The 17914-nt window shown below is 57.3% G+C and overlaps 1 protein-coding gene across 4 annotated transcripts in view; it reads right to left on the bottom strand.

Annotated features, from left to right (window-relative positions):
* Positions 1–17914, bottom strand: part of Slc12a5 (solute carrier family 12 member 5) — a 36108-nt gene that overhangs the window by 15456 nt on the left and 2738 nt on the right. For 2 of the 4 annotated variants that reach the window (XM_078052050.1, XM_078052049.1), the window contains exons 2-9: positions 7737–7831; positions 7358–7489; positions 6654–6800; positions 5816–5870; positions 5208–5338; positions 2457–2698; positions 1663–1874; positions 132–302 (exon numbers count right to left, since the gene is read on the bottom strand). In XM_078052050.1, the coding sequence (XP_077908176.1) occupies positions 132–302; positions 1663–1874; positions 2457–2698; positions 5208–5338; positions 5816–5870; positions 6654–6800; positions 7358–7489; positions 7737–7831 (1185 nt within the window). Of the gene's footprint in view, positions 1–131; positions 303–1662; positions 1875–2456; positions 2699–5207; positions 5339–5815; positions 5871–6653; positions 6801–7357; positions 7490–7736; positions 7832–13356; positions 13543–16750; positions 16788–17914 lie in introns of those variants that run through there. The other 2 variants (XM_078052052.1, XM_078052051.1) reach the window with 2 other exon arrangements.

Genomic DNA, 17914 nt, shown 5'->3' on the forward strand with positions numbered 1-17914 from the left:
GTCGTCCACTCAGGACTGATGGTGGCTCTGCTTGTGTGACGGGGTCGGCAGGCTACGCATCCTGAGGCGCCCCCTCTGGCCTGGCCTGCTCGTCCCTCCCAGGCGGACAGGCCCTCCAGAGCTGCCCTCACCTGTGACTGACGGGAAGTAGATGCCGACCAGCAGGGTGAAGTAGGAGGTCATATCACTGAAGACGTACGGGTGGTCCATGTCGACGGCAGTGCCCTCCGCCAGGCCCACCGAGGGCATCCCACGCTTCTCCACAATCACCCCCTTGGTGAGGTAGGAGCTCCACAGGTTCTCTGTGGGGAGAGGGGAGGCTCAGGGGAGTCCAGGGGTCTGGGGCCAGGAGGTGGGGCGGGACCACCCGTCTTGCTCCCTGGTCTGGGCTGCGTTTTATTCCCACCAACGTCTCCTGTGTCCGCCTGCCGCTAGGCCGCGGGCATAGATTTCACAGATGAATGGGACCCAGCCCCTGCCCTCCGACGGCCCCATCTAGTGGGAGGACACACAAGGCTGACTCCGACTGACCTGCGTCCCAGGTCCACCTGTCCCTGCCCCCACGCCATGCCTGCCTCTTATCTCAGAATGACACCACGACCTTGGCCGCGCCCTCCACCGCTCCCCTCCCCTCCCCCACCTCAAAACATGGCCAACCTCTGCCCACCCCCTCCTCAGCGTTTCTCAGATGCCCTTGTCTTCATTCCAGACTCCTCTGCCTGGCCCAAGTGACATGTCGGCCAGGTGACTCTTTGCTGTGGAGGGCTACCCACAGCCAGCAGGATGTCAGCCACACCCTGGCCTCTACCCACTAACTTCCGGTCGCACCCCCAGTTTTAACAACCAAGCCATATCTCCAGGGAGGCCAGATTCCTGGCGGGTGGCAAGAGCACCCTGTGAGGGACCCTGTCCCACTTCTGCCGTCACTCCTCCTCTAGTCCAGAAAACTGTCATCTCTGGGGGTTCCGTGCACCTCCTCGTGGACCCCACTGCCTTCAGGACACAGCCCAACCTCTCCGCTTCCGAGGCGGCCACAGCTGGCCCCTGCCAGCCTCTCCAGCGCCACTCCTTGCCCTCTGTCCTTTGCCCTTCACGCCCCAGTCAGGCCAGACGACTTGTGGTCGGGAGGACACACTATGCCCGTCTGTGTGTGCGAGCGCTAAGCAGCTGTCCCTCGGTCTGAGATCCCCTTACGCCCTGGTAGAACTCCAGGCTCACCTCTGTCCTTCAAAACCTGCCTGAGGTGGGTATAAGAATCTCATCTTGTCACCTGACACACCTGAAGCCTCCCTCCCCTGAGAGTCCTCCATTCACCGAATACACATCTACGTGTAATGGAATTTACTTGCTAATGTATCTCTCTGTCACTAACTCCTTGGGGACAAGGACTGTGACTTATTTATTTTGTGTTACTAGTACTTAGCACAGAGGCACTTGGCAGGTATTTAGTGAACATCTGTTAAAGTGGTGGCTTTCTTTCCTTCTACTGGTGAGATTCCTGGCTCCTTTTCATCCCCACCCCTCCATGAGGCTAGGCCCAGAGTAGGTGCTCAACTAAAGCTGATTGAGTTTAACTGAATCCCCAGGAGGGCCTCTCCATCTGACCGCGTGACCTACAATCCCCGCAGTGCTCCCTGGACACAGCCTCTTCCCTCCCCAGACCTTTGATGAGGCCGCTGGCAGCGCCAGGGATGCCCTGGATCTCTGTGACGTTGTTTCGGGTGAAGTACTCATCGCAGGTAGCGTTGAGAAAACGTGAAGAGCAGAACAGGCCCCAGAGCCGCGTGGTCACCGTCTCATTTCCTTCCCAGGCCAGCTTGGCACAGACATCAAAGCCATGGCGCGACAGCGTGCGGTTCCCCAGGAGGCAGATCCTAGGGAGAGGAACGAGCTAGGAAGATGGGGACAAGGCCTCGCCCTGGCTTCACAACGGAACCCCAGGGGACCCAGGGCCCGAACCAGGGGGATCTGGTCTCATTTACATGGAGCCTGGGCACCGGGTTTGGGGGGTTTGGTTGGGTTTGTTTTTTCCGAAGCTCCTCAAGCGATTCTCATTTCAGCACCATGGACAAGAGTCTCCAGGCCGGGAGGGCGCCCGTTCAGAGACCTGAGGCGGGGCCCCTCTGTTCTGCGTCCTCTCCCATCCTGGAGGGGCTGTCCACACTAAGGCTGTCCCGTTCTTGGAGTTGTCCTGTCCAGGGAAGTTCCCCCACCACAGTGTGGACCCTTCAGAGGTCAATCCCTTCCCTTCTTCCTAAGCCCACGCACCAGCCGGCGGCTGACCCTCACCAGGGACACTGTTCCCACCCCGGGGAAGCAGCCCAGACAGGGAGAGGCCTTCCTCCCACAGAGTGGCTCCCACCCACACCCCTTCTGCCAGGCAGGGAGAGGGGGCTTGGCAGGGGCCCGAACCAGGGGCAGGCAGAGGGGATGGCCGTGCCTTGGGCAGCACTCACGGAAAGTTGGGTGGGTCGAAGGCAGACTTGATGACCCCGGCATAGATGGCCAGGATGGACAGGATGACACAGCCCAGGAAGACCAGGGCGAACTTGTTGACATACTTGACGCCCACAAACACCACAGTGGCCATGCAGGTGAGCACGCAGGTGCCGTAGACACGCATGTTGTTCAGCATGGCCGCCGCCTCTCCACTGGCATCCTCTGCCTTGAAGATGGCCATGGCCGGGAAGAGGTACGCCTGCAGGAAGCCGGCCAGGGGTCAGGCAGGGGACCCAGAGAGGACCAGCTGAGGCTCACCCCCAGGGAAGTCATCGGAAGCATGGGCACGGCTGTGGGGGCCGATGACGCCCGCCACGGCACAGCGAGTGGGGCCAAGAGCCCTGGTCCTGAGGGTGGCCGAGGAAGGGCGGCCCACCCTGCAGGACTAGGCCTCAGCCGTCAATCACAATGATGAGCGGCCTGTGGTACTTCTAGCAGGAAGGTGGAAGGAAATCGGTGTTCATTCCCAGAGGTTGGGCAAATGAATCACATCCCGACATAAACTACGGGGCTGTTAGAAAAGGAGGCACAGGGTCACTGACAGCCCGCAGCACAGCGTGTGCTCGGCTCGCACACAAGGCCCTGGGTTCGGCTCCCAGAGCACACACCCCCACACCCCCACACACACCCTCACACAAACCATGGGTTTATACAGGCTGACTAAAAAAACTACACGTGTGATATTGGTGGACTTAATCAGGTTTAAAATAAGAATGCTGTATGATCTCATTGTTGTAAATTTATCTGTGAAGACAGAGATATGTGTATATCTGCAGCTTGTCTGCAGATACATCAAAATATTAACCGCGGTTTCCCCTGAATCATTAAATTGTGCATAATATTTATTCTTGTTGCACATCTGCACTTTCTAAAGTTTCTGTGCTAAACATTGGTATGTTTATATTCTCACAAAGTTATCTACCCTTTATAAGAGTTTCCAGTTATTCAGGGAGATGCTTATAGCGTGAAGGTGTATTTACAAAGATGGAATACCATATCATTTAGAAAAGCAAAAACTAGAAGAAAATGCACCAGAAAGATCCTGATGATTTTCTCTAGATGATATTTTTCCCTTTTTTCAACATTTTTTTATTTAATATTTTTCCTGTTTTATGTAGTGGGTAGTTGGGGGTGGCGCTGAGGACCAAGCCTCATACATGCTGGGCAAGCACTTTACCCCTGAGCTTCATCCCCAGCCCAGAATTTATTATAATACACATTTTAAAATCTTTAATTTTAAAAGAATGTTGTAGTTGTATATGGACATGATGCCTTTATTTTTTAACTTTATCTTTTTTTTATGTGGTGCTGAGGATCAACCCTAGCGCCTCACTGTGCTAGGCAAGCGCTCTACCGCTGAGCCACAGCCCCAGGCCACAATATTTGATTTTTAAAAGCCACAAACGTCTGTTCTTCTTCTCTCCCCATTTGTCTCCTCCGGTCTTCCGGGCCCCATGCATCCTCTCCACCCGATTTCTCCTGTCCTGCCCCCAAACTGGAGCTGTGGCACCTTGAACAATAGCTCTCCAAGGAGTGCGGTGGGGACGGGGGCAAGCACAGACTCTGGAAGCCCAGAGACACAGGTCCACGTCCTCCCCATGTCCCTTAGGCTCCCTGAGACTTGCTTTCCCCATTGTCAAGTGGTCATCTTCCAGCTCGCGAACGAGTCAGGAGGCTAAAATCAAATGACACGCGGCGAGCCTCGGAGCCTGCATAGGACGGGGCGTGGGCACTGTCAGCTCTGCCCTCCGTAAACCAGGACCCTCACTGGCACCCACCTGGGCGAGGAGGGTCTAGCAGCCCTGTCCTTCAAACACGGCCCAGGGCCTGCCTTCTGCCCATTTGCCACTGCCCCTAACAGACCTCTTTCCAGGGGCCCCCCGTGCTTCTTATCTCTTGTCATTCAGCAGCCACAGGCCCTTTAGAATGACCATTCCCGGAGTCCTTGACACCGTTCCTGGCACGTGGGAGGAACCACATGGTAGCTGTTGTGTGGCTTCACTGCTTTTATTATTTTATTATTGTTGATGTTGTTGTTGTTATTTAGTTGTAGTTGGACACCATACCTCCATTTTATTTATTTATTTTCACATGGTGCTGAGGATCGAACCCAGGGCCTCGAACGTGCTAGGCGAGAGCTCTACGCGGAGCCCCAGCCCCAGCCCCTTCACTATTATTAATTCTACTCTGATTTTAACTCTTATCAACCCATCTCTGCCACCTTCCTGAAAACTGAGTGACCTTGGCACGTTATCTTACCTCTCTGAACTTCTCATTTGTAAAATGGGCGTCATGATATCTAACCCTCGGGAGGGTTCAGGCTCAGGGCTGCACAGCACTTGAACGGTGCTGAGGGCTCGGTGGGGGCCTGAGGAACGGCAGCTGTTGGGGTTGCATGATCATCGTATCTCCTCTCCCCAGCTGGGCTGGGGACGCTTTCGAGACACAACACCGATTCCTCGGGGCCTGGCTGAGCAGCCTGGCCGCCGGGAGTCCAGGGAGCACTGGTGCCCTGGCTGACCGCCTGGGACCCCACGTCTCCTCCTCAGAGCCTCTTTTTTTAAAAAGATTTTTAGCTGTAGATGGACACAATATCTTTATTGTATTTATTTTGAATGTGGTGCTGAGGATGGAACCCAGGGCCTCACTCATGCCAGCGAGCACTCCACCCCTGAGCCCCAGCCCCAGCCCCCCTCAGCCCCTCTCACCAGCAGGATCTCGATGGTGCCCAGGATGTACATGGCCCCAGCAAAGGTAGTGCCGAGGTAGAAGCAGAGGCCCACGGCGCCCCCAAACTCTGGGCCCAGAGACCTGGAGATCATGTAGTAGGAGCCACCAGCTGCAGAGAAAGCCAAGTATCAGCAAGAGGGTCCAGGGGCACTCGGCTGCCCTAGGGGACGAGGAGGGCTCAGTGACAGAGGGCAGAAAGGGTTGCTCTGCCGCAGGCTGCAGCCCCCAGCAAGGGGACTGGGGGAGGTCCAGCCAACCACTGTGTGTGGATCTTGCAGCACTAATTAGCAGCATGTTGCTAATTACCCCTGTAAGGGGGTCATGGCCCAGAAGCTACGATGTCACCACCCTAGGAGGGTCTCAGGCTGAGGGGGGAGGGCTGTCACTGCCCGATTCAACCCCCACCATGGCCTCCCTCTTCCACTCCCAAAAAGGCTGCTCCTGGCCTACCCCATAGGCAGACAGAGCCCAGGCCCCCGGTCTGCCATATTGCCTCTCTCAGGTCCTGACGATCCCCAGAGCCCAGGGCTCCGTCCCTCCTTCTGACCATCAGCCCCTCCCGCTCCCTGGAGTCCCCTCCGCATACCAGGCACAACACCATTGGTGGCAATGGCACTCATGGAGATGGCCGTGAGCATCGTCTGTAGAAGAGAGATCATCAGAGTGGCGGCTGCCGGGGGCCGCAGTGGCCTGGGTGGAGGCCAGGCCGTTCGCCCCGTAAACACCAGCCAAACCCACAGGTTCTCTTCTGCTGAGCTTCTCCCTGGGCCTGTTCCAACTTCTCTCTGTGCCAAGTCCTTCTCAAGAAAAACTCTTATTCACCATGCGAGGGGACGTGCGGGAGCGTCAGTACCAGAGGGCTCTGGAAACCCCAGTTTGGCCCCCAACCAGCCACGTGACCTGGGACAGCTCCCTTTGCTTCTCTGGCCTCAGCTTCTTCATCTATAAAATAGGTGCAATGACTTCCGCACTGGGTACGTCGCATGCAGAGCTGTCTCAAGGTTATATTCCAGGACACAGAAACGTGTCAAGAATTTGGGTTCATTGAATAGTTGACTTTTTAGAGAGAATGAGAAGAATCCAGTTGCGATGTTGTTTGTGATACATCATCTCAATCTACCAAAGCGTCAACTTTTGTGGGATCATCGGAGAACTCTAATTTCTTTGCTATGCTTATCACTTTATCAATGAATCTGCATTTAATTACTTGTGTGATTAAACACACTCCCAGATCCACGTGAAACCTGGTCAACAGCCATCAGGGACGAGCCCATGAGACGCGGAGGGGCCAGTCAGACCTAATCGACTCTCAAGAGTCACCAGCAGAGGCTCCTAGGGAAAGCCCAGGTCCGGAGCCTCCACCTCCCGCCTCCCACCCCAGGCCTCGGCCAAGCCCCAGCTGTCACGGGGGCAGTGTCACTCACACAGGAGCAGCAGATGAAGACCATGCAGAAGGACTCCATGATGCCTGCTATGCCCACCACCCAAGTGAGTCTCAGGAAGAGGATGACACCAAAGATGTTCTGCAGACACGGGAGGTACACACCCATAAAGGTGCCCATGCGCGGGGCCTGCAGGGAAGCCAGCGTCAGTGTCTGGAGCCCCCCATCACCAGCACCCGCCCGCTACTCCTCTGTGTCCCACTCTTGGTCCTGCCCTCTCCTTCCCCAGTCCTCATCCTGCTCCTCTGATTGGGGGTGTGCTGCTGGGGATCAAACCCACAGCCTCACACGTGCGAGGCCAGCGCCTTTCCACCCTGAACTGCATTCCCGGCCCTTTTCATTTTTTTCTTTTGAGACAGGATCTTATTAAGTCGCTTAGGGTCTCACTGAGTTGCTGAGACTGTCCTCAAACTTGCCATCCTCCTGCCTCAGCCTCCCAAGTTGCTGGGATCACAGGCGTGGGCCCCCTGCTCAGCCTCCTCCAGGTTTCGCCTACTCCTTCCTTCCTCTCCTCCTCCCCCACTCCACCCCACCATCCGTCCTTGGAGCCACCTCCTCCCTCCTCCCTCCCATCTCCATCCTTCACCTCCTTGCCCTCCCTCCCCCGCCCAGCCTCCTACACCTCGGCCTCTACCATCCACCCTCCATCCTTATCCCCCTCCTCCCAGCCTCCCACCAGGCCCCACCTGCACCGGCTTCTTTTTCCCGCCCTCGTTGTTTTCTGCCTCCTCGTGCTCCCTGCTTCCCTGGGGCAGGTTGGTGTAGTTGGCCAGGCCACTGAGCAGGGAGGACACCATGGGGCTGGTGTCCATCTCCTCCTACGAGGAAGGGTGTCAGTGTCAGGAGCCTGGAGGCCCCGGGGTGGGGGGCTGGGGGGAGCTGAGGGGGGGAGCAGAGGGCCCAGGACAGGGAGAGCCCTGGGTGGGGTGCGGGGCCCAGGGAAGGAGGATGGGGGGCAGAGAGCGGAGAGGGTGAAGCTGGGGGAAGGGCGACCCAGGTGGAAGGCGGCCCAGGGGAGGGGTGGAGAGGATGCGCTCTTCCTGAGGAGGGTCGCAAGCAGCCCACCTCAAACAGGGCCATGTTCTTGCCGTCATACTCCTTGCCCCTCTCCGTGTCGGTGCTGTTGATGAAGGGGCTGCTTTCCTTGGGGTTGCCATCACCTGAGGAGGCAGAGAGTCAGGGGTCTGCACCAACTGTTTGTCCTCCGTCCACCTGGGCATACAGTTGGGCGGCCACTTGGACTCTCTGAGCCTTGGTCTGCACGTTAGAGAAATGGGGCTCACGCGCTCTTCTCTGTAGAAGGGACCAAGAGCCTGTGACACTGCCCGGCAGAGGGTGAACGTGTGAGCGCTTCCTTGCTCTGGGTGGGGGCGCTACTTCATTCACCAGAGTACCCCAAGACCCTCCAGAGACCCCATTTTTTCCTAAGGTACTAGAGATCAAACCCAGGGCTTCACACATGTTAGGAAAGCACTCTGCTGCTGAGCCTTTTATGTTCCATTTTGAGGCAGGGTCTCACTAAGTGGCCTGGGCTGGCCTCAAACCTGCAATCGTCCTGCCTCAGCCTCCCAAGGAGCTAAGATTACAGGTTTGTGCCCCATGCCACTTAGAGCTCCTTCTTGATCATAACCAGGACCATCCTGGTGCTTTGGGGTGGACGCCTGTTCCTTCCTGGGGAGAAAGGAGAACAGTGCAGTCTGAAGCCCCAAGGATACTCCATGTCCTGGAGGGCAGACCTCCCACTGCCCCCCTTCACTGTCAGTCAACCGGATGTCTACCAGGTACCCACATGGGGAAGCAAACACACAGAACGAGATGCCGTCCTGGTCCTTCAGGAACCAAGCCAAGGGAGATGAAGCAGTGATCAGGAATTCCCAGCAGATGCTGATTTAGTTGTGGTGAAGCAATATTGGGAGCTCAGGCTGTGTGGGAACCCAGGAGGGCACTCAGCCCAGCCTGGGAGGTTACGGAAGGCTTCCCAGAGGAAGTGACGTGTCAGCTCAGAACTGAAGGATGAGTAAGAGCTAGACTGGGAGGGAGGCGGGGAGGGTGTCCCAGGCAGAGAGAATAGCAGAACAGCGCGTTCAAAGGCCCAGAGGTGAGAGTGAACCGAGTAGGTTAGAGAAGCTCAACAAAGTATGGTCTGCTGGAGTTGGAGGAAGGGGCACGTTGGGGCTGAAGAATAAGAACTGGCCAAGATGAGCCTAGAAGTGTAAATGTGGGGTAAATGCGGGGTGAGCCTTTAACCAAGTAGCAGATGATCTTAAAGAATTTGGAGGACAGTGGGCAGTCATGAAGAGTTCAACACAGAGAAACGTCACCAACAGGCGAGTGTGTTTCAGAGCCATCACTCTGGCCTTTAGGTGAGGAATACAGGAGCCAGAGACTTCTGGTGTCCAGGCCAGGGCTGAGGAGGACCCAGACCAGGACAACGTGAGGCAGTGGACAGACTCGGGAATTACTGGCACATTTCTATGTCAGATGATTGGGAAAGGGGGAGAGGAAAAGAATCCAAGATAATGCCTGGTGTTCTACCATGGTGAACGGGTGGATGATGGTGCCACCTTAATAACTTGGGAGACAAAGGGGTTTGGGGTGGGCCAGACGCTGAATTTAGTTGTGGTGAAGCACTATTGGGAGCACTACCTGGAAGCCACCGTGATATATGGATCAGATACACCAAGGACAGAAGCTGGGCCAGAGAAAGGAGAGCAGGGTCCCACGTAAAGATGCGCAGGCAGAGAGCTGAGCCGTGTGGTATCAATGAGACCACTCAAGGAGAGAATCCCTGGCATCGGGAGAGGGGTCCCTTCCCAGAGACCCCAGGTCTCTGCAGGTACCTTCCCTCCAGTCACCAGTCTTCCCCAGATGCAGGGCCGAGGCTCAGCAGTCGTCATCTCTCTGGACCCTAGAGAGACTCCCCAAGTCCCCAGTGAAGTTGAGGCCCTGTGCACCCTTGAATCTCAGTCCCCTCCTCTCTTGGTTTCCCTCTCTTCCCATCCCCATCTGTTCAAATGCTCTGCATCCTTCTCCTGACCTCCTGGACACCTTCCTTAGTCCATACAGGGCCCTTTTCCAGAGCATTGCCTGGCCCTCTTCTAAACCCACTTCCATCCTGACTAAAAACTGGGGCACAGGAAAGAAGTGACATCTTACCTATTCCAGGGAAGCCCACCACCACCCAGCCTCCTGCCTCCACTTCCACTCTCTCTTCAAGAGGAGGTGCCTAACAGAGGAACATCACCAGCTCTTCCTTCTCACACATGGGAGACCCTTCCCCCCCCATGGGGGCCCAGCGCAGGAGAGAGGCTCAGGAAACAGGCTTTGGAGGTAAATTCCTCAGGTCTCCCTTTATGGCCCCAGGTCATAACAGAGCTGTCTGGGGCCACCCAACAGGAGAAATAAGAGTCAGGTAGGTCCCTCTCTGTTTAGAATGCCTACAAGGTGCCTCCTGTTCTCACCGAATCATGGTGAGCACTAGAGAGGCTGGGGGGGGGGCATGGCATGAGAGGAATTTCCTGAGGGTTGGGGGGGGGCGGGGGCTGGAGTCGGAGATCCAGGTTGCAGCCCCAGTGTCACGGCTTTGCCTTCACCTCGGCAAGTCACTGGAAGCTCGGTTTGCAAAGGGAGAACGCCCAGTGTTTAATTCTTGGGTGGCGGGGTTCACTGGAATAGTGCGGGTTGGGTTGCCCACACAAGTTAGCTATGCGCTACTATCACACCCCTGGGCCTGCCAGTTGGGGCTTCTCATCCCACAGCCTCCCTCAGCCTCAACGTTTAGGGGTTGCTCTGTCTCCTGTCAGACTAGGTCCCTCCCCAGAAGCGTCCCTTTTAGGACCAGGACCCTCCAATCTGCCCTTTTTTACACCCCCTTCCTAGCCCTTCTTCCTTTACTGGGGGTACGGAGGGAGCAGGGACCCAGAAAAGGCCGGAAGGGGGCAAGCTGGCCGGAGACCCCGTAACGAGGCGGCCCTGCGCCGGTCTCCATGGTGACCGCGCGGGCCAAGAGCGCCGCGCCAAGCCGAGCAGGCCACGCGCCCGCAGCCGCTTATGTAACGCGGCGCGCAGCGCAGACCTGACTCCAGGCCGGATCCGGCCAGTAGGAGAGGGCAGGGGAGGGGGCGCCTCGGCCAGCCCCAGTCCCACGTTTGACCCGCCGCCGGGGCGGGACGCCAGGCTGCTGGCCTGTCAGCCAGGCCGGTGGGTCCCCTCCCCGGAACGCCCAGCGCGCGGCCTGGGGGGTGGGGAGTGAGCTCCGAGTTCTCGCCGGAGCCGGACAGCTCAGGGGAACTCGCCCTGACCCCCGAGCCAGAGTCGGGGTGACGGGGAGCGCGGGGCGGCGCGCGAGGCAGGCCAGACCGAGGCTCAGCCTCCCGCCCCCGCCCCTGCCCCCGCCCCCTGGGAGCTCTCAGCCCGAATCGGCTTTCAATTAAGCTGCAGCGGCCAGAGCTCCCGGGGAGGACGCGGCGAGCTGGCAAGGGAGCCTCCGGGGCCTGGGGCCGGGCCTGGGGGAATCCCCAGCCAGCCTGGGGGCGAGGGGGCGTAGACCCCACGGGAAAGGACAATACCCTTGCATTTTTCTTTAGTCCAGAGGAGCCCTCTTTTCCGGGCCAATCTCGCCTCCCCGAGGTCAGCAGCCAGCTCCTTCCATTCAGCCCCAAGAATACAGAATCTGACCTGCCAGGGGTTCTTGGACCCACTTCCCTCCAGCCCAGAAAGTCCTTAGCTCCTCCTACCACCTTTCCAGCGTCCCTGGGAGGCCTTCTCTCGTTGGGACCCAGAACCTGGCCTGACACAGGTTCTGGCCACTCTAGTCCAGGCCCTGGACCATGTATGGTCTCTAGATGGGCCGGCTTTAACAGCATGTAGAAACTGACGGGAGGGGCAGGACCATATAGAGTTCCTAGTTCCACTCCTGCTTCAAACACAAAGATGCCTCTTTACTAGGCCTCCCAAGACCCCATGAAAACCCTGAGGCCCACAAAAGCCTTGGTAAAGAAAGTGGGTGCTGAGGGACTGGGCCATATCCCACGCCTGGGGGAGAAAAGAGATTACCTTGCAAGCTGAGCCCCTGTCACAGAGTGGAAGCATCTGAAGGGGATCCCGAATGGAAATGAAGTCTACCCGACCCTGACTTTGCTCCCTGAGCGCGCAGTCCGCATGCCAGGCGCTGCCGCAGACTCAACTTTGCCAAACCCCCTCTCCCTGCAGCCAAAGCCCGCGGGGGAGGGGGCAGTTGCCCAATGAGGTGACCCCAGGGTCACTGGGGAGATGGATGAGTTGGTCAGCTGGTAGCTCTGGTTCCTGTATGCCACTCAGCCCCCAAGAAAAAATGGGGAAGGGGTGTCTCAGACAAAGGATCAGGAACCCTGGTGTCCCCAGCCTTCCCTGCGGCCACTTGGCCCTGAATGGAATCAGGATAGAGGACCTCAGAATCGAAGCTGCTAGAGTCTGGAAGACCCCACTCTTTCAGCTCTTGAGGCCTTTCGGTCCACCCCTAGAGAGGTCCACTGGAGTCTCAGCCCAGAGGGTCAAGCAATGCAGGGGGTGGGGGGGAGCGTTTAAAGGCGCTGAGCGCAGACAGCAGGCGCGGGAGGCGCGCTAGTGCGCAGGGGACGCTGCGCCGCTGGAGGGTGGGGGGTGGGGGCGGCTGACAGCCGTGATGGATGGCTGAGACCGCTGGGGGGCGGCGGGGGACCTGCGAGCCCGAGGGGGTGGCTGGCCCCAAGACCTCGGAGCAGGAAGACCGCGGAGGAGGGCCGGGGGAGAGCGGGAGCAGCAAAAGGACTTGCTCGGAGCCCCTCTGCTCCTGGCCATCTCCGCACCCACCGCAGCGCGTCCGCAGTGTCCGCGCCGCGGCGCCTGGGATTCAGTTGCTGGGACCCCATTTCTGAGGCCTCACTAGGAAAGCTATCAGAGCTAACTAAAAAGACTACCCCCTGCCCCGCCCTGGAAACCACACTGTCGCCCCAGGTTACCAAGGGGAGGGGGGAAGGGAAGAAAGGAGGGTGATCTTGCTTCCCATCCTGAACAGGAACCCATGGGGAAGCGAGAGGGAGAGGGAGATTCCGCAAAGTAAAACTGAAAAAGCCACGGAAAAGATAGCTTCAGTCTGAGGTCGGAGCTCGGGAAGCCTTGGGGGAGGGGGTCCGGATTGCACCAAGTGTCCCCTTAAGGGAATGCCGCAGACCAGACGGGGGCTGTCATATGCCCCCAAATCCCCAGAGCTACCTTTCCCCCCACCTTCCAGCTAGAAGTCTCAGAGCAAGAGACTGCAGCAGACTGCGCCCCCCGGCACCACCAGCCCCTGCTCTGCGCCAGGACGCCAGGGTCCCCTCTCGGGGAAAGGAGCCTTCCCGCCCGTCGAGCTGCATGTCAGCCCATTCTGGCTCTTCCATTCCCTTCCCACCTCCTTCTCGGCTTAGCTAACCTAAGTCTGTCCCCAGGCCGCGGGTAACGACAGCCCTTCGGCCCCAGCTCTGCCCCCCGGGCGCGGCGCATTCCAGCACCTCGGACAGCGCGTAGCGCATTCCAATGGAGCTGAGCTCCAGGCCGCCGCCGGCGTCCACCGCCCGGTCAGTCCTAAGCTCTTCCCTAAAGGAAGCCGCCCCCGCTCCGCCTCTCACCCAGCCCTGACTCCCTTCCTCGCCGCCCCCTCCCCCGCCGCCCCCGGACCACTGCTCACCCGGGTTGGCTCCCCCGTCGCCGTCCTCGCAGTCCGTCAGGTTGTTTAGCATGGTGGCGGCGCGGCGCCGGGCCGGGGATGGCTGCGCCGCTTCGCTCGCGCCCCTCTGCCCGCCTTCGCCGCTCTCTGGCTCGCTCTAGCTCTCTCGCTCGCTCGCTCGCTCGCTCGCTCTCCGCTCCACAGAGGAAGGAGCTGCAGTGCCCGCCCGCCCGCCCGGCGCACACACACTCGCACACGGACACACGCTCACACCCGCGCGCGCCCCCTCTCAGCAGCGGCGCTGCTCACCTCATCCCGTATGCAGGAGGCGTGAGCCACTGGCGGGGTTTTTTGGGGGGGAAGCTGGAGGGAGGGAGAAGAGGAGACGTGGGGGGCGGGCAGAGCGCGCCTGTTGGCCCCCTTACAGGAAAACGGGGGCGTGAGCGGGTGGGATAAAGGGGTTGCGGCGGGGACCGGCCCTCTCCTCCCCTGAGCAGCCGCAGCTCCCCCCACTCTCCAGCGCAGGCGGGGCCCGGCACGTGGGCAGGTGCCATCCCGCGCCCTAAAAATAACGGCAGGGAACTAGGTCGCGGCCGCCGGGAGGCGGCCCCGCAGCGGCTGCCTGACTGGGGGTCTGAGGTGACCCCCAGAGGGAAGATGAGGTGGCGGGGTGGGGGAGCGCCATGGAATATGGGGCCCTAGGGAGCCTGTCTGCAAAGCTGAAGAGGCCGGCCCTGAAGGGAGGAGGACAAGCAGACTCTCATATCGCTATTCAAGAGGTTGGAGGTGGAGACATGCAGAACCCAGGGCCCCAAAGTGAAGCACTGTGCTGCACCCCGGAAGGGGTTTGGGTCGCTGATTGTCTGACCCATCCTATCTTAAAATGGATGGGGTGGAGCCCTACTAGTTACAGTGCACTCTCATTATGACAGGAGTCCCAGCACCCTCACCCACCCGCCCACCCAGGACGAGTCTCTGGAGTCTGCAGACTGGGACTTTCTGATGGTAGAATGAGCAGGAGAACAGACAGCAATGATGTTCCAGGGAGCACTGACTTTCCACCAGGGATGGTGCAGCCTCTAGGGAGGGCACTCTGGCCTGAGGCTGGCCAGAGACAGGGTGGGGGAGGGGGGAATGAGGCCGCCAGTCAGTTGGGGACCAGATTTTCTCCTGGGGCAGGAGTGTCTAATCCCCTAATCCAGGATTGCTTTCTGAGGCTTCCTTCCACAGCTAACATGCTCTCTGTGTTTCTCCCCCCTCTCCTGAGATCAGGTCCCAGAAGCTTGATCAACCTGGAACCCCTAGAACACAGGTTTGAGTCAGTGTTGGAGAAATCTCAGAAACCGGCCCCAGAGCTTTAAACCCTTTAAGTGTCTGGAAGTTCTAAACGTGTGAGGGAATGAACAAATTCAGGAAAAATATTTTCAAACTCACCTTCACACCAAACACTAGTCCTCTAAATTCCAGGAGAGTTACAGGACCAGAGAAGTATTATTTTTCTGATCTAATACACAGCTTTCATTTTTACAGATGAAAACACTAAGGACCAAAGAGGGGCAACGATTGCCTAGTTCACTTGCCAGTGAATGGGAAGAACTCAGTCTAGAATATGGTTCCCTTCACTCCAATTTAGGGGCTCTTTTCCTTGGAAGAACTTTCTTTGAACTGGTCTTTCCTTCAATAGAAGAGACAACATATAGCATCTCTAACTTAGTGGCCTCTGGCTACTGGCTCCTAAAAAAAAGGAACAGATATTGGGTCTGATGAGCCCTTTCCTTTTCATGCTCAGGCTTCAGGGATTCCAAGCTGGAATGGACTCTTGATTTTCAATGGAAAGGAGACCCAGAAGACCTTCAGGGGTCCTAACGAGCCTTCCATATCCACAGAGACGCCTTTCTAAAACAGGGCCATTCAGAACCATGGACAAGGCTCACTGCTCCAAATCTGATACAAATTTGCCCAGGACTTCAGACAAGTCAGTGTTCAGTTGCTGACTCAAAGATGCTTCCGAGGGACCCTCCAACAACATGTTGCTGCCGCTTGGTTCTGAAGGGTCTGATGTTGACACTAAGCCTTTAGGGTGAAGAGTTAGCTATTCAGTCGAGGTGTGCACATTGGTATTCTGGGTTGGAAGGAGGACACACACACAAAAAAAGTGAGATGATTTAGGATTGTGAGAGGAATTAAAAGGGTAGTAGGTGGGAAGGCCAGTGTTCAAGAATTTCCCAGTGCTCCACTACTACTGCCACCAGCAGTAGCACACTATGGTATTCCATTACTCTGCGGAGATGTGTGACATACTAAAAACATGTCAAGTGTGTTTGTCTAAGTGCTATGGAATAAAGCAGATGCTGTAGTTTTCAGCATCTCAGGTCTGCAGCATTCCCCTGGGATTATTTCCTTTAATTTGTGGCCCAGAGCTAGGGTAGCTCTGACCACACGGAGCCAAACCATGGGGACACCCAGGTCCCTGGGGAGTTCAGGTGAAGGCAGAAGTGATTCCTCCTCCCCTGGCCACCCCATCTGTCCACCCTCACCAGAATTCTGATCTCAAGAGCCATATGGAATTCAGGAGGTAGTGGAATTCTGTGTATTTCTGAGAAAACCCAAATTCTTTTCTCTGAGCCTCAATATCTCATTTGTAAAACAAAAGGGCTAGGCTGCATAATCCTATTTCCTCCTGCTCCATATTAGCCTCCGACTAAAGCCACAGAGCCCAGACCTGAAAGGGGACATAGCAAGGAGAGACCTCAATCCTTCAGTTTATATCCCTTACCTCCCAGGGAGACTGGGCCCTCACCTAGCCTCATGCCAACCGTCTGTGGTGAGGGTTTCAGAAAACGCTTGCAGGCACCTCCTACACTGCCAGCCTGGCACTGGCCGGTAAGGAGTAGCCCTCATCTCTGAAGCCCAGGGACTCAGCTGCCCGCTCAGCAACGCTTCCTGGCCCAGAGGAAGGTCTGATGCTGAGGAACCCCTCACTAAAGCAAAACGAGATGCAGAGCTGGGTGGGTCCTATTTTTGAACTCTGAATCTAAAACTCATACCCCCTCCCACCTTATGTTTCCCAGAGGTGGGGGGAGCTCAGAGAAGCTGCCCCCTGGGTATCAGGATTTGGGAACTGGAAGAGACTTTTTAGAACATCTTCCCCACCACCACTTACAGTGAAATGGGAGTCTGGGAATGGAAATGGAACGGAAAGAATTTTCTTCATGGGGTGAACTTGTGACAGTGGGGACTAGTGCAGCTCTCTGACCTCTATCCCAGGCTCCATCCATTGAACCAGGACAGGGAACTGTCAGGAGGAACCTGGAGCCACCTGACTGGGTCCTTTCCCTCAGAAAGCAGACAGTGTTCCCCGCAGGGCTCAATTCCTATCTTCCTTGTCTCATGACATCACCCGTGACCTACCTACCTCCCCTCAGCTGTGGCCTCATGGAGCCAAGGTCCTGAGCCCCCTCCTTCACGCTTCTTCTCTCCCACCTGCATAGCCCGTCTTCCAGACCCGGAAGCCCAGCAGTGACTCGGTGAGTCCAGCACCCCGCACGCCCCACACGGGGCTCGCCGCAGAGCACGTCAACCACCACTGTCTCCGTGGCAACCGGGGGCTTAATTAACAGGCTGCAGCCCCGTCGCCATAGAAACAGCACCCCCAACAGCCCCCCACTACACTGCAGATTCAGCCCGTCTTCCCTGATTCCCAATCTGAACCCCTTCATGCACCCACCCCGACTCCCACCCCACCAGGAAAGCTAAGGCCTGCAGATCTCTCTGGTTCATTGAGAAGAGAGGAGGGGGATGAGAGAGGAGAGAGAGAGAGAGAAAGAGAGAGAGACCTGTCACCATGGCAACTGCAGCCCGTTCATAACCAGTTTGTTGCCATGGAGATTCCCAGGGCTCACCTTGGGCTGAGGTACTGGGCAATGAGGCTCTGAGTCCTGGCTTAGGATGAACAACTAGAGAACTCCTTGGACAGAGAAGATCTCTCTCTCTCTCTCTCTCTCTCCCTCTCTCTCTCTCTCTCTCTCTCTCTCACACACACACACACACACACACGCACACACACCAGTAATAGTAACAGCATCATTTTTCCCAATTTACAGTTAGAGAGAGTGAAACATGAGGTTTGGGTCTGGAGGAGGCAGATGGCTCTGCCCTTCTAGATCCTTAAAACCTCTTGGCATCTTTTTGGCTAGAGGGGTGCTCAGAAAGCCTGTGTCATGCTTTATACTACAGGTAGGTGACCCAAGACCCAGAGGGGAAATGCCAAGGCCAGAGCACAGAGCCGGAGCTGGAGATGGCTGGGCTGTCTTGTAGTCTTGCCCCCTCCCCCTGTCTCCATCCGTGGGCACACATCCCAACTCCTGTAGTCTCCCCAGGTCCTGAGTTCTTCTGGGAGGTATAAAAGGGCCGGGGAATAGCTCAGCATTGTAACAACCTGTCCCAAGTCCAATTCTCTCCAGCCAGATCCCATCAGTCTTCCCATGGTGCAGGTGGGGCAACTGAGACAGGCAGGCCCAGCCTTCGACTTGCTTCTTCACCACCTGTAGGTCAAACTGCTGACACCTGATCCCCTGGA

Source organism: Ictidomys tridecemlineatus, chromosome 5 (assembly GCF_052094955.1).
Source record: "Ictidomys tridecemlineatus isolate mIctTri1 chromosome 5, mIctTri1.hap1, whole genome shotgun sequence".
In the NCBI taxonomy this organism is placed as follows: Eukaryota; Metazoa; Chordata; class Mammalia; order Rodentia; family Sciuridae; genus Ictidomys; species Ictidomys tridecemlineatus.